Source organism: Phyllostomus hastatus, unplaced genomic scaffold (assembly GCF_019186645.2).
Source record: "Phyllostomus hastatus isolate PE091 unplaced genomic scaffold, TTU_PhHast_1.1 phas_contig_471, whole genome shotgun sequence".
In the NCBI taxonomy this organism is placed as follows: domain Eukaryota; kingdom Metazoa; phylum Chordata; class Mammalia; order Chiroptera; family Phyllostomidae; genus Phyllostomus; species Phyllostomus hastatus.
The window spans coordinates 911,423-928,355 of record NW_025333887.1 but is presented as its reverse complement, the minus strand read 5'-3'; the positions used below and the strand labels follow the sequence as shown (position 1 = coordinate 928,355).

At 41.7% G+C, this 16,933-nt stretch overlaps 1 protein-coding gene across 1 annotated transcript; it reads left to right on the top strand.

Annotated features, from left to right (window-relative positions):
* Positions 1 to 5,805: 5,805 nt before the first annotated feature.
* On the top strand, positions 5,806 to 16,501 carry TEX28 (testis expressed 28). Its single transcript, XM_045845484.1, is given in 3 exon segments — positions 5,806 to 6,521; positions 15,331 to 15,466; positions 16,145 to 16,501. Coding segments are annotated over 3 exon segments (1,209 nt in total).
* The last annotated feature ends 432 nt before the right edge of the window (positions 16,502 to 16,933 follow it).

Below are 16,933 nucleotides of genomic sequence, written 5' to 3'. Positions count from 1 at the left end.
AAAGTCCCCATCTGTACAAAGGCTTCTTGTAGTCTCTCTGATTTTGAGATGGTCTACCAAGAATTAGCCTTGCTCTTAGCGGCACCATCTCCACAACACTAAACCCTAAGTTTAACCACTGGGAAACATCTTCAAAACTGCTGAGCTGCTGACAGCCCTAAGTGTCCTTGAATGTGGCTAGACATTCATGTTCTTGCTTGGTTAAAGGTTAGCTCATTAAAATTTTTCATTGATACTTGTGATTGCTCAAGAAAAGGCTTGCCCCTATCTGTGCTCCTACTTCCACACTGGATATTGTTAGACTTTTTAATGTGTGGCATTCTGATGGATGAGAAAATCATAGTTAATTACTGTTTTGATTTACATTTGCCCAACTTTCTTGCAGTTGCACATTTATCATATGTTTATTGCCACTTGTAGTCCATCCTTTCTTAATGATTTGTTGCTATCCCTTACTGTTTTTATATTGGGTTATTTTTCTTTAGCTTTCTAATATGCAGGACTTCTTTGTGTTGAATAGCCTTTCACCTATTAGAGATATTGCAAAATCTTTTTTCTCAATTTGTTGCTTTAAAATATTGAGATATTTCATTTTTAAAAAGCAAGTGTTTTAACCACAACTTAACTTTATGCTTTTTTTCTGTATAAGAATGTTTTAAAACACTTTTGTGCAGTAAAATATGTAAAACTTTGCTTCATGACATTTTGGTTTGAGTCATTTAGAAAGATATTCTACACACAAAATTATAAAAATATTCCTATTATGCCCTACTAATAATTTTATAGCTTAATTATTAGTTTTTTATTCTGTCCCAACTTTATTGTTGCATATAAATAACAGGAAACATTAGCTTAATTTTTTCAAATAGCCGTTGTCTTTTTTTTTTTAAGATTTTATTTATTTATTTTTAGAGAGGGAAGGGAGAGAGATAGAGAGAGAGAGAGAAACATCAATGTGTGGTTGCTGGGGGTTATGGCCTGCAACCCAGGCATGTACCCTGGCTGGGAATCGAACCTGGGACACTTTGGTTCCCAGCCCGCGCTCCATCCACTGAGCTACGCCAGCCAGGTGCCAATTGTCTTAAGACCATATTTATTATTTTATTTCAAAAATTTCTTAGCTTTTTTTTTTGCATTTTTCCAAATAAATCTTAAAGTAAGCTATTTTGAGATTCATAAGACATTCCCATTGGGTTTTTAATTGGGATTTTATTGAATTTATAGGTTAATATGTAGAGGGCTGACATTTACAGTAATGAGTCTTCCCCTCAAGAATATGGTATATAGCCATTGATAATCACATCTCATTAACATTCTATTTTATATTTTCGGTTTAACCTGATATCTTGTTTCTTTATCTTCCTCCTTTCCTTTCTTTTTTGAATCAATCAAGTTTCATTTATGTCTCTCTTTGATTATTTTGATGTTATGCACCTGGCTTTTCCTAGTGGTTACCTTTAATTTTTTCACCAATATTTTTCTCTCAATTTTGAGTTTCATGTGATATCTATACAATTTCCCAATAGAACTAGCCATTAGCAAACTTTAATTTTCCATTTTCTATTTCCTTTTAAATAATTATATAGTTTTTTCATTTATCAATGATATATATGAACATAGTTTAAAGCAGGGGACAGCAAACTTTTTCTATAAAGACCCAGATAGTAAATATTTGAGGCCACAGGATCTCTGTTGCAGCTACTTAACTCTGTCGTTGGGGTGGCACAAATGCAACCGTGGACAATATGTAAATGAACAAGAGTGGCTGTGTGCAAATCACACTTTGTTTCTATGGACATTTAAATTTGAATTTCGTATAATTTTCACATGTCAAAAACTACTCTTTTTCTGATTTTTTCAACCATTTAAAAATGTAAAAATCATTCTTAGCTCACACCTGTACAAAACCAGGCCACAGTTTGCCAACCCCTGGTCCAACAAGTAAATGGCTCTTGGGGTTTATGACAAAAAAAGAGTGATCGCTGGTTTGCACCCATCCAATCACCCACTCTCCAGACTCTCCAGAATCACCCCCTTTCTACCTTTTTAGCTGTTTCTTTTGGCGTTTACCTCCAGTTCTCTAAAAAATTTGTATAGAGTGCTATTTCTTTATATATATATATATATATATATATATATATATATATATATATATATATATATATATATGAACTTATCAAATGACTTTTTACTATAAAGGACAATGATGTAGCTCTTTCATTCACTGCCCCCCATCCTTCCAGTATGATATACAATGATTTGGGTTAGATCATTCCTTGGTGTTCATATTATCAAGTCCATGAAACACTGGTCACAGCTGAGTCATTACTCTGATGATGTTTCTGTTCTCTCCCAATATTTTGTTTTTCTTAGAGTTAATGCTTGTCTCCCCCAATCGCTGTGTTGCTTGTTCTCTGCTATATAGGTCAGCACTTCTGCCAACTGTCTATATGTCCTCTCTAGCTAGTCAAAGATGTCCGACGTTTCATTAATTTCATTTCTTTGGAGTGCTCTCTCTTGGAGCCTTTTGGCTTGTGCTCCAGACTCATGGCTCAGCTGCCAGCCTAGGCTCCCATGCCATTATCATGGAGATTGCATTTGCCTCTTTTTTTGGCCTGGGGCCCCTGTTTCATAGATTCCATCTCCACCTATTTCTGAGGTTCTTCTGTGGTTTTGGTGGATCACCTTCTCTGGTAACTTCCAGAGAAAGAAAGTGGAGGAGGTAAATACATGAGTACTTTTATGTTGGAAAATGTCTTTAGTCTAGCCTTACAATTGACTAGTTTGGATGTAGAATTCTAGGTTGGAAAATCATTTCCCCCCCAAATTTGGAAGACATTAGTTCATTATTTTCTAGTTCCTAGTACTTTGCTAAAAAGTTTGAAGATATTCAGAATTCTGTTTTTTTTTTAATAGGACCTATTTTTTCTCTCTGATAGTTATTCTCTCAGCATATTGAAGATATTATTCAACTCTCTTCTGGATTTCATTGATGCCATTGAGAAGTCAGCTCTCAGTCTAAAAGGCATGATTTTAAAGATACCAGCTTTTTTAATGTGGCTGATTTTAAGATCTTATGTCTAGGTAGATCTATTTCTGTTCTTCCTGTTTTGGGATTTATTGGGCTTCTTGAATTTGTTGATTTGTGTCCATTATCAGTTCTGGGAAGTTCTTAGTGACTATCTCTTAAAATCTTGCCAGTGCCTCACTCTGTCTCCTCCCTGTAGGATAACAAGTTTTTGTTAGACTTCCTAACTCTATTTTCCATGTCTTGTATTTTTCAAGTTTTTGAAATTTTCTATTTCTTTGTGCCTCTGTGTTTCTGTGCTTTCTTTGGCTGTTTTACAATTTACTAATTTTCCTCTCCAGCCATTTCTAATCTTCTGTTAAATCCATCTATTGAACATTTTAAAACTCTTAAAAATTATGGAATCTGACATATATCCATAAAGGTACAGAAAACACCAACATACAGTTTAGGAAATAATGATAACGTGAACACATATTTAACTAGTACTCAGGACAAGCACCCTGGCCTCCCCATGTCTCTTCCAGTCCCCATTCCCTTCTTCCATCCTAGTGGGGACCACAATCCTCACATTTATGCTACCAACACACATGCTTTTCTTTATAGCCTTTACTGCCTATGTATACTTGCCTAAACATCATTTTGTTTTGCCTGATCTTGATCTTTATATGAATGGAACCCTATATAGTATTGATGCTCTTATGTTTGGCCTCTTTCATTGAACATTATTCTTGTTCATTCATGTTTTCAAGGTTGTAGTTCATTTTCATTGCTATATAGTAGTATATTGTTGAATACATTATATATAGTTCATTTACACATTATATTATCAATGGGCACATGGATTGTTTCTAGCAGTTGGTTATTGGGAACATTAGTGTTCCTCTCACCCAAGGACATACCTAGGAATGCAATTGCTGGGCCATTCAGTATGCATGCCTTCAACTTTATAATATTAACAGATGCTTTTCCAAAGTGCTTGTACCAGTTGTTCTCCCACCAGGAGTGATTGATGGCTCCTGTTGTTCCATATCTTGGCCAATATTTATTATTGTTAGTCTAAGTTCTGCCAACCTACCAGGTGCATAGTGGTATCACGTTGTGTTTTTTTTATGTCTAATTTTTATTCTGAAATGTAAAGCTCTTCTGAATTACAGTTGACATACAATACTGTATTAGTTTCAGCTGCAGAACATAGTGAGATTTAACATTTATATACCTTACAAAGTGATAACTGCAGAAAGTCCATTATCCATCCATCACCATATTAAGTTATTGTGATATTGATATTAATAATCCTTATGTTGTACTTTACACCCCCATGACTTATTTACAAGTTTCTATCTCCTAATCCCCTTAGCCTTTCTGTCCATACCCCCACCACCCAACCCTCTGGTAATGATCAGTTTTTCTATAAAATATGTACTGATAAAGTCAAACAAATAGTAAAGATAGTAGACCAAGCACTTATAATGTAGAATGAAAACAATTAAAATGGCAATAAGCACATACCTATCAATAATTACTTCAATTGAAGTTGACTAAATACTCCATTGCATAAACAGGATAACTGAATGGTTTAAAAAAGAGGGGGGTGCTGTACGTATTCTGCCTACATTGCCTCCATGAGACTCCTGATTGAAAGTCACACAGAGACTGGAAATAAATAAATGGAAAAGATATTTCATGTAAATAGAAATAAAAAAACAGAGAAGCTGGGATAGCAATACTTATATCAGACAAAAAGAGTTTAAATCAGAGGCTATATAACAAGAGACAAAGAAGGACCCGGCAATTGTTTTCTTCACGTTGTGCTTTTTTTCAAGTTGAGGTATAATTTGCATATAATAAATACATGGAACCTAGCTATCCATTACAATTTAATCACTCTTGACTTGCCCCTGAGAGAGCACTTTCACATCAGAAACAGTCACGAAGGCACTTATGTTTACAAAGTAGAAACAGGAGAGGCTCTACCTGTTCAGACCCCATTGACCTCTCCTAGGTCATTATCATTTACTCTTCCCTGGCCCACTATGTTCCAGCTATATAGCTATGGCCATCTTTAGACATGAGAAAACTCACCCTCTGAGCAGTTTATTAACTTGCCCAAGGTAGCATGGTAGAGTCAGGATTTGAACTGGGTTTTGTCTCAAAGGCAGAGTTCTTTCTGTTATCCTTCACCATGTGAGAGTCATTCATTTGTGTCACAGTAGAATTTTTCTCCCTGGACTATGAGCTCTATGAGACCAATGAATGTGTCTGGCTTCTGTACCACATGGTAGGCAATCAGGCAATGTGTTGAATGAATGATTGGATAAAGGAACAAACCTGTTAGGTTGCAAAACTCTCTGCCTGTTTCTTCTGTCTGCTTGGCAGTAGCAATCTAGCAAGGGCTATGGCTCAATGGGAATGAGTTTGTTCCATACTTTACAAGAACAGTTTTTAATCAACTGAGATGCACAGTTGGTAATTCTTGGAAGAGAGGAAGCCCAAGAACTGAAGGGGTAGGAATGGAGGGGAGATTCTAGCCATCTGGGGGTCATAGTGAGGCACACCCATAGAGCAAGAAATTGGGTGCTGGAAAGGAGGAGAGAGGGGTGTGGAAGATGAACTAGACTTCTCTGTTCTGTGTTGGGCCCATCTTAAATGCACAAATCTTGCATATATAAGTGTCTGTGCATACATGTGAGTATTTTCATAGAGTGAGACAATAATGTGTTCAATTCTGCTATTTGCAGCTTATATAAAAGTATTCATTTTTCATTTGTTTCCCAATGCAGGCAGAATACACCAAGAGTCCAAGTGCAGCCCTCTCCTCCAATATTCCCTCGTAGAGGTCCCTGTCATCTAGTAAGGAGGGCCCCAGTGGCCACTCCAGCCTCTTGGATGGGGAGATGGCCTGGAACTTACAGGATAGTATTAAGCACCTCATCTGCTACCTCTTAGAGTAGCTGAAAATGGAGAAGGCCAGTCAGGACAAGAACGCTGTGGGCTATCTCAAACTGGTGTCCAAAACCAACCGGCACCAGATTCCTCATATCAGGCAGGCCTTCAAGAAGGTAAACCAGCGTGCCTCTGCCGCCATCGCCCAGATCCAGCGAAGGCTCTGCCAGTGTCACCAGCTGCTACAGGAGCTGGAGAAGAGCTGCTGGCACAAAGGCTCAGTGCTGAAGGTGGAAAGCAGTCTGGACAACTGCCAGCAGCCTAGTGAGAGGGCCCCATTTTTGGAGCCTGCCAAGCCAGGTGGGAAAGACTGCTTGTCCACCAACCTGTCCAACAGACACTTCCCTCTGGAGAGTCACTTCCCAGCCTTACAGCGGGGGAAGTCCTCAGAGAGAAAGCGAAACTTGCTATTGCAGAAGGTGAAGGAAGAGCTGAAAGAAGTTGACAAGTTCCACCTTAGCCTCCAGGTATCCTATCACAGCCTAAAGGAGAAGTATCTGACAGACCTGCAGGTGTCACTGGAGTCCCTTAAGAAGGAGAAATGCAGGTGAGGTGGAACCCCTTCTGCTGCTTTGGCTCTGGGGACAGTCCTCAGGACTGTTTGTAGGAGGGTGAAGGGGAGCCAGGGAGGAGGTAAGGAGCAGCTCAGCATTCCTCTTGGGGACTGTTTCCCACACACCTCTCAGTGAAGAAGGCTCATCTCCTGTTTGCAGTTGCATGCCAGTGTGGCCCTCTGCTGGCAAATGAGGCTCTAGCTCCAGCCCCACCATGTGGTCCGGCAGCTGTGGCTCTAACTGGAATGTCAGAAGACAGCTGAGGTGGTGGTGAGCCCAGTGGACACCCATCATCAGTTAGGGAGGCATTTTGCCATCCTGTCTGCTGAAATGGTTGGTGTGAGGGCAGGAGTGGAGTCCCCTTGCCAACCCGGATCCCTTCACTTGTGCTCACGGCTAAGCTGGGGCACAATGTCACTTATGGGATATTTATTCTCAGAATGACTGCCTTCTGGGCACTGTGTGCCTCACTGTGTGGTGGGTTTATTTTATTTTCATACAAGACAAGATGAGGTCCACCCTCTCCAAAAGGCAAACTCAAAGGACCTCTATTCCTATTCGATTATTTCTCAGGGTCCCACTAGCCCTCAAAGGTGCCACACTCCCTCCTTTGATCCCTGCAGTCTTCATTAACTCTAATCCTTTTTCTCCACTAGAATGAAAAGGGGGCTTTATCTTGTCCATTTCTATATTCTTCATGCCTAAAACTGCCTGCCATTTGTAGGTAGTCAATAAATATTTGTTAAATAAGTGGGGGAAAAGGGGAAGGAGGGACTCACTTAGATGAGCCAAGATACTCAGCATTTTCATGAAAGGAAGAACTCTGTAGTTCATTTAGGCTGTTTTCATGGGGAAATCTTACCTGCATTTGCATTGCTTGATGATTCTATAAAGGGCCATTAAAGTTTTATGGGGCAACCCATTGTCAAGTAAGATAAGCAATCAGAATTACAGATTTCTTTGGGGAGGGAATTTTCACAGGACATGGCAACACAACCTAAAATCTTGGCACTCTTAAAAAAAAAACAAACCTCACCCAAGGATGTTTATTGATTTTATAGAGGAAAGAAGAGACAGAGAGAGAAACATGGATGTGAGAGAAACATGAGAAACATCAGTTGGTTGCCTCTGGTATGCGTTATGACTGGGTATTAAACTCACAACCTAGCTATGTGCCCTGACTAGGGGTTAAACCCACAGCCTTTTTTTGGGGGGGGGGGTATACGGGCCAATGCTCCAACGAACTGAGCCACCTAGCCAGGGCAGTCTTGGCACTCTTAAAGACCTCTTTGTCAAAAGAACATTTCCAAGGTTGGATTTATATAAAGCAAGACCACAGTTGGTCTTGCTTTGGTGGCAGTTATATATATATCTTCATGTTTCCATACTGCCCAGGCCACTGAGACTGTTATACTCAGGTACACTTTTAACCCCTTAAGCAAATCAGTATCTGCTGGCTGTGCAAAGGAGTACCTCCTCCCAGACTCTGTGAATTCCACAAGCTTGCACTGCTGAGCCAGCTAACCGCCCACCATTAGACTGTGCCATGAGTGTGAAATAAACTTTAATTGTGTCCAGCCACTGAGATTTTCTGGTTGTTGGCTACAATAGTTAGCTTACCTTGATTATTATACATTAGAAGCAAAAAAAGTAGGTCTGTGGGACTCAGATTTACCAAGAGGAATGGTGAACGGGCTGACAATGACTTTACATAGTAACAGTGACTACAGGGAACCCATAGCATTGTTCACCTGTAGTGTTCAGACACCCACCTTACAGATGGGGAGACAGAATCTTGAGAGGCACAAGCAGGCCATACAGCTAGGAAGTACAGACCTGAGAGCATGTCCGCATGTCCTGGCCTGGCTGTGTGTCTTCCTAAGTTAGGTGAGGGGGGGCACAAGAATTCATTGCACTTAATATGTCTATATTAAATGATTCTTCAAATCTTTTAAGAAACCTTTATGTGAGCTAGATGCAGATATAGAAAAGGGCATGTGATGTATGTATTCACCTCAATGAAGTGTAACCCAGTCACCATACCTATGAATTCACCAGCCAGGCCTCTGTGATGGTCATGTCTTCTCTGGTGCATTCTGAACTGAGCTTTCAAACTGAAAAATCCTATGACACTTCTCACAGGTAAATCTGTTTGAGTTCAAGAGGGCTTTCTTTTTTTATTTTTTAATTGAGATGAAATTCACAAAATGTAAAATTATCTGCCTTAAAGTGTATAATTCAGTGACAGTACATTCACAATGTTGTGAAACCATCATCTCTATCTAGTTCTAGAACATTTTTATCACTTGAGAAAGAGACCCCATCACTGCCTCCCTCCTCTAGCCCCTGGTAACCACCAATCTGCTTTGTGTTTCTATGGATTTGTATATTCTGATATTTCATGTAAACGGAATCATACACTATGCCATTTTTGTGTCTGGTGTCTTTAACCCAGTGTAATAATCTTGAGAGTCATCTAAGCTGCGTGTAGGAGCAGTTCACTCTTGCTCATCAGTATTCTATTGTATGGATGCAACAAACTTTGTTTACCTATTCATCTACTGCCAGTTGGGCCTGTTATGAATAAAGTTGCTATGAACATTCTGGTACAAGTCTTTTTGTGAACATACAGGGTAGGGCAACAACAGAAGATTTACAGTTGTTTTTCTGGAAAATAATACAATAATAATACAAGAATAAACTCTGCGTTTTGTGTACTCACAACTGTAAGCCTACTTTTGCCCCACCCTGTATAGTTTCATATGTGGGATAATAGAGTAGATGTATGTTGAAACATTGATGTGAGAGGGAAGCATTGATTGGTTGCCTCCCACATGCACTCAGATAGAACCCACAACCTAGGTATATGCTAGGTATGTGCCCTGGCTGGGAATCAAACCAGCAACTTTTGGTTATGGGACAATGCTCCAACCAACTGAGTCACACTTGCTAAGGCTGTATGTTGAACTTTTTAAAAAAAAAGATTTTATTTATTTATTTTTAGAGAGAGGGGAGGGGAGGGAGAGAAACACCGATGTGTATTTGCGTCTTGAGCACCCCCTACTGGGGACCTGGCCCACAACCCAGGCATGTGCCTGGGCTGAGAATTGAACCGGCCACCCTTTGGTTTGCATGCCGGCCCTCAATCCACTGAGCCACACCAGCCAGGGCTGTATGTTGAACTTTTTGTTTTTAATAAATGAATGTTAACATTTGCTTCTATTTTATTTATTTTTAAAAAGATTTTATTTATTTATTTTTAGAGAGAGGAGAAGGGAAGGAGAAAGAGAGGGAGAGAAACATCAATGTGTATTTGCCTCTTGCACACACCCCACTGGGGACCTGGCCTGCAACCCAGGCATGTGCCCTGACTGGGAATCAAACTGGTGACCCTTTGGTTTACAGCCCACACTCAATCCACTGAGCTACACCAGCCAGACTGCATGTTGAGCTTTTAAAGAAACTGCCAAACTGTTGTTCAACATGGTCGTACCATTTTATATTCTCACCAGGAGTGTTGAGCATTCTAGTTGCCCCATATTCTAGCCAACAATTGGTATTGTTAATCTTTGAGATTTCAGTCTCTTAAATTCAACCACAACTTGGTAGCCCCTAAATTCCAAATTGTGTCTTCCTAGCCCAGGTTTTTGCAACCTCAATGCTATTGACATTTTGGACCAGATGGTTCTGTGTTGTAGATGTTGTCCTGTGTATTGTAGGATGTTGACCTTGGTCTCTACCCATGTGATGCCAGGAGCACCCTGGAGGAGTTTCTAACAGAATGCTTATGTGTGAGAGATACATCATTTGGTTGCCTCTCGCACACCATCAGCTGGGGACCTGGCCTGCAACCCAGGCATGTGCCCAGACTGGGAATCAAACCGGTGACCTTTCGGTTCTCAGGCTGGTGCTCAATCTACTGAGCCACACTAGCCAGGGCTGGAGGAGTTTCCTACAGTTATTATAACAAATTACTCTGAACTCAGTGGCTTCAAACAGCAAAAAATTTATTGTCACAGTTATGGAGGTCAGAAGTCTGAAATCAGCTTTACCTGGCTGAAGTCACTGTGTCAGCAGGGCCATGCTCCATCTGGAGGCTCTAAGGCAGAATCTATTCCTGGCCTCTTCCAGCTTTTGGTGGCTACCAGACTCCTTTGCTTGTGGCCACATCACTCTAGTCTTGAAGGTGAGCATCTTCACATATCTCTCTGTTTTGTCTTCACATGGCCTTCTTCACTGGGTGTAAGAGCTCCTCTGTCTCTTATAACAATATGCATGATTGCATTTAGGGCCCACACATGCTCAGGAGGAGCTCCTCCATCCCTGCTGCATTCCCCAACCCTACCCTTGCTGCCTGATCCTCCACATCTGTTTCTCCACCTCAGATTTCTCACTCAAGTTGCAGGTCACTAGGTTCTAGCTCAATTTTCCAAAAAGCCAATCCTCAGGTATAGTCAAGAGTATAATCTTTTGCAACCACAATATAGTTTAGGACAATTTGTATTGGAGAGGGTGGCCTTATTAGCTTTGGAAGATTCAGGGGGCATTTTGGTTGACTGGTCATCATTTTGTCTTTGCAAGAACATTTCTCAGAGTGGTACATTTGCCTCTGTGGCTGTAGGCACTAGACAGAGAAAAGTCCTTTACTGAAAGAGGGACAGTGAAGAGAGTCAGCTATGCCATGGCCAGGACACTGCTGTCAGAGGGTAAGGAGGCTGGGGGCAAGGGATGGGGAGACTGAGAAAATATCCTTATGAATTAACATCTTTTTATTTAAGAATACATTTAAGAATGTATTCATAAAATTTTATAAATACATTAATGAAGAAGCTATTCATTGACTTCTGTTCGTGAAGAATATATTTATGAAAATATGGTCAAACACAGTTACTATCTTGAATGTTCTTGTGATTGGATCTTTCGTGGTAATGGAAAGACAATCATGAGGAATCTACTCTCAGAGTGGACTGCTTTTCCCCTCTTTGTGGGCAGTAACCTCAGCCATGTTGTCAGCCCACTCCCTTCTCAGCAGGGAGCAGGGCAGAGACTAATGCAATGTCCCTTGCAACACTCTTATGAATTGTCTCCTGATGAATTGGCTTTCAAGAAATGAGTGTTCAGCTTATTAGCTGCCTGGGGAACATCTCCATGTGGGTGTCAGTCAGTTCTTAAGGCAGGACCAAATACCTCTTGGCCTCACATTCCCTGTCTATATGACAGCACTGTTGGTTATGTTCTTTTGCATGTCAGAGTCACAGCCATGAGTCTGGTTCTTCATTGCCCTGTTCTCCATAGGGTGCCAGTCCCCAGCCATTCTGTGTCTCCAGTGCTCTCCAGTACCTTTTCTCTTCTTCAGTGTCAGCGCCCCTGGCTTGGGTCAAGCCTTCCTCAGCTCTTCCCTAAATCAAAGTGCTAGAAGCCTCCTGACATCTGTCTTTCTGGCCTATCCTTCCTGTTGTCCAAATGAGGAGCCTCAAAGATGTTTTAAATTATGAGACATTCCAAACTCAGGGGAAATGTAGAGAATAACATGATCAACATTGTACACCTACCCTGTACCTCCCAGCTTTCTCAAATTTCATATTTATCATTTTTGCTTCAAGTCTTATTTTTTTAAGAAATAAAACTTCAACCCTGGCCAGGTAGCTCAGTTGGTTAGAATGTTGTCCCTATATGCCAAGGTTGTGGGTTTGTTACTGGGTCAGAGCACGTACAAGAATCAACCAATAAGAGGTTCTAGTCAAGATGGAGGTGTGGGTAGACATGCCTTGCTTCATTGTACAACCATAAGAAGGAACACAACTAAATTAAAAATGAAAAACACCCAGAACTGCCAGAGAATCGCCCAGAAAGAAGAACACCCAGAAATGTACAGAAGTCCCACAATCAAGGACTTAAAGAAGCTATATTCATCCAGGTGGGCAGGAGGGCTAAGACTGGGTGTTGGGCAGAGAGGGCTCCGTGTGGCAGCAGTGAGCCAGGGGCAGAGAGGCAGAGAGGCAGCGAGCCAGCAGAATGGGCAGCCCCACATTCACTTCTGGTGGATAAAAAATCAGGGAGACATTTTGTGAGCCAGCAAGCTCAGCCCCAGACTGTGCAGCCCAGAGCTCTAGAGCTGGGAGAAGAAAGCCTCATAACTTCTGGCAGTAAACCTGGTGGGGGTTGGGGTGGCGGAAGAAACTGCCAGTTTCTCAGGAGAGCCTGGAACCTACGCAAACTCACCCATCCTGGGAACCACAACCGGGACAGCAGCTAAAGGGGCGCCAGTCACATAAGGGAAGTGGGTGAAGTGACTGGCAACAGGGCGCAGATCAGGCAAGCCCCCAGAAGTCAGCCAGCAGTGGCATTGTCCCCTCTTTGACCCCTCCCCACCCACGGAGCCATGGTTGCCCCACCCTGGCAAATACCCAAGGCTCTGCCCCCACGCAATTTAACAGGTGCTCTAAAACAGAATCAAAGCTGCTCTACCTGGTACACAGATACAGGGAGGCTGCCAAAATCAGGAGACAAAGAAATATGGCCCAAATGAAGGAATAGAGCAAAACCCCAGAAAAATAATTAAGGGATGCAGAGATAGCCAACCTAACCTATTAGACGCAGAGTTCAAAACACTGGTGGTCAGAATGCTCAAAGATCTCAATGAATATGGCAAAAGCGTAAGGGAAGAAATGAAGGCTCTACTAAGGGAAATAAAGAATAATCCACAAGAAACCAACAGTGAAGTTTGGAAGCTGAGGTTCAAATCAATGATTTGGAACATAAGGAAGAAGTAAACATTCAACCAGAACAAAATGAAGAAACAAGAATTAAAAAAATGAGGAGAGTTAAGAAGACTCTGGGACATCTCCAAAAGGACCAATATCTGAATCATAGGGGTGCCAGAAGGAGAAGAGGTAGAGCAAGAAATTTAAAACTTAGTTGAAAAAATAATGAAAGAAAATTTCCCTAATTTGGCAAAGGACATAGACACACAAGTCCAGGAAGCACAGAGAGTCCCAAACAAGTTGGTTCCAAAAAGGCCCACACCAAGACACATCATAATTAAAATGCAAAAGATTAAAGATAAGAATCTTAAAAGCAGCTAGAGAAAGGTAGAGAGTTACCTGCAAAGTAGTTCCCATAAGACTATCAGCTGATTTCTCAAAAGAAACCTTGCTGGCAAGAAGGGAGTGGCAAGAAATAATTCAAAATGATGAAAAGCAAGGACCTACAACCTAGATTACTCTGTCCAGCTAAGCTATCTTTTAGAGTGGAAGGGCAGATAAAGTGCTTCCCAGACAAGGTAAAGCTAAAGGAGTTCATCATCACCAAGCCCTTATTATATGAAATGTTAAAGGGACTTATTTAGGAAAAAGATGAAAACTGAATGGTAAAATGACAACAAACTTACAACTATCAACAGCTGAATTTTAAAAACAAACTAAGCAAACAACTAGAACAGGAATAGAATCATAGCTATGGAGACCATTTGGTGGGTTATCAGCTAGCTGGGAGGGGGAAGGGGAGAAAGGGAGAAAAGGTATAGGGATTTAGAGGCATAATTGGGTAGGTACAGAGTAGACAGGGGGATGTTAAAAACAATATAAGCAATGCAGAAGCCAAAGAACTTACATGTATGACCCATGGACATGAACTAAGTTGGGGGGCAGGAATCGCTGGAGGGAAGGGAGGAACCAGGCAGAGGGGGTCAAAGGTGGAAAAATTGGGACAACTGTAATAGCACAATCAATAGAACATACTTAAAAAATAGTCAACCAGTGAGTAAATAAGTGGAACAACAAATCTCTCTCTTTCTCCCCCCATTCCTTTCTAAAAATCAATTAAAAATTAGAAAAAAAACAAAACCTTAAACAATTCAGTTGAAGCTCTCTTATTACCCTTTTCCCTGGTCCCATACCCCTTCTTGCCACCTGACTATCCTCTTTGGCACTTACCTTTTTCATGCATATTTTTATACTTTTACTACTTACATGTGTAGCCATAAACCACAGGTAGTGATGCTTTGTGTTTTTTAACAGCTCCATTGAGATATAGTTTACATGCCATGAAATGCACTGTTTTAACTGTACATTTTAATGATGTTCAGTAAATTTACTGAGTTGTGCAACCATTACCACAGTCCTATGTTCATTTTTTGTTTTAATAATAGCTTTATTGAGATATAATTCACATACCATAGAATTCATCAATTTAAAGTGTACCATTCAATAGTTTTTAGTATATTCACAGAATTGTGCACTCATCACCACTACCTCATTGCAGACCCTAACATTGTCATCACTCCAAAAAGAAACCCCATCCCCATTAGCAGTCACTCCCCACCTTTTCCTTTCCCAGCCCCTGGCAATCACTATTCTGTTTCTGTCTTTCTGATTGGTCTATTCTGGACATTTCATACAAAGAAAATCATACCCTATGTGGTTTCTTGTGACTGCTCCACCTTTATAATCCACAGAATTGTATGAGATAACTACTGCATGCCAAACACTGGTGCTGGGGATACATATGGAATTTAATAGCATATGGGGGTAATTTAGATTTTGATTTCTACAACTTCTAGTCTATCTCTATTTTGTTAAAGCTGTTGCAAAAGGGGAATGATATATAGGAGATACATGACTATCAGTGTGGATGTGGCCGAGGTGCAAACCTGGAGGAGTAGGCTGGGTTTGACTGGAGCTGGGGCGAGAGGAGGAAGGTGGACCCTGAACCCAAGTCTAGTCTTGATATAGGACCACTCATTGCCAGCACAGGCTCCGGGTGGGGTACTGAGGGAGTATTACTTTCTCTTTTGCTCCCAAGACAAGCATTGATGGAAGAACTGGTGAATAACCACTTGCAAGGGTACCTGAATGAGACTCACCGTCTCAAACAGAATCTGGCCTGTGCCGAAGAACAAATGGCCTATCTTTCCTATGAGAGAGCCAAGGAAATATGGGTGAGTTCCTCATGGGGGAGCTTTTTGAGAAAGGGCCAGTGAGAAGGAAGGATGTAGGGATGAGAGAGGCAAAGGATGTGTGAATCTGTTTGAATAACCTCCAAACCAAGGTAAGAGACTGATTTTTAAGTTGAACCCCCACTGAGGGTTTAATGGCAACTCACACATTTTATTTAGAGCTAGCAGTGTCCAGTCTTAATGTCCATGCCTCCCTCCCCCAACCCCTTAGCAGATCTGGGAACTCGGGCACTGCAGTTCTCATACTTGAGCATGCATCACAACCACCTGCAGGAGTGCTGATGGTGCAGGGAACACCAGCTGGGAACCCCTGCTTTTTACCCTGGGGTCACAAATGTGGGTGAAGGATTTTCCTCTCCCATGACAGATAGCATTATTCTCTTCCACACCTTACACTTGTCCTTGGTTAGCTCTCTCACAGCCAGGCTCCCTGTCTCAGGTCACATTGGGTGAGGGCCGAGTCAAACGAGACCTTCACTGTTACTGGGAAACATGGACTCTCCCAAGATAGGGCCCTCAGCATGTATGTGCTCTAGGTTCTCGATTTCCCTCTAAATCTTCAGTTCACCAACGCCTGGTGTGCTCCTTTTAGGAACTCAAGTAAATGGCTGCATTTCCTTTCTGACCTCTTATGATGGCATGTGTTTTTGTCATCTGCAGGAGGTCATGGAGACTTTCAAGAGTCGTATAGCCAAGCTTGAAACTCTACAGCAAGTGACTCAACTGGAGATGACAGAGAACCTTAGGAACTGTTCCCAGAAATTTATGTTTCGATTTCTGAACCTGTTCCTCACACTGGCCACCACCTTCTTGGTCTTCATCTTTACTGTGTGCACCTGCCCCTTTCTGCTGTTAAATTCACGCCTGCGCATATGCACCATGCTCACGCTGATTGGATTTGGTGCCCTGGCCTGGCAGAAGTGGTATGCCATCCCTGCCATGGACTGGCAGGCTTGGGTTGCCTCCAGGTGGAGACTGTATTCCAAGGACTCCAAGTCTCTATCAGATGGGCCTTAAAAAGCCTGGGTTTGCTAGCTCTTCCCCCTGTCAGGTGTCAGGGCACCCAGCCAGCCCTCCTCAGACAGCCGCTTCTCAGTTCTCCCTTTTGGATTTTATCAGTACTATGAGAGGTTTGTGGATGCCTACCCAATTCACAGTTCCCTTTCTCACATCCTTCCATACCATCAGCAGACGTGAGGCCTGAAAAAGATTAAAGTCTCTGAAGTGCAGTGTTGCTCTCCACTCTAAATCCTTCATGCCCTCTTGTGACCCAATGACTGAATACTCAGAGGCTCCAGTGCCTCTCTCGCCATGACTTTGTTGTTTTTGGCAAAGAGAAACTACATTTATTTCACAGGAATGGAGAAGAATGGATGGTGGGGGTGGTGGCCAAAGCCCCAGTGAGTGGGACAGGGGTTATGTTTTCTGGTAGGAGGCAGATCTTTTCGT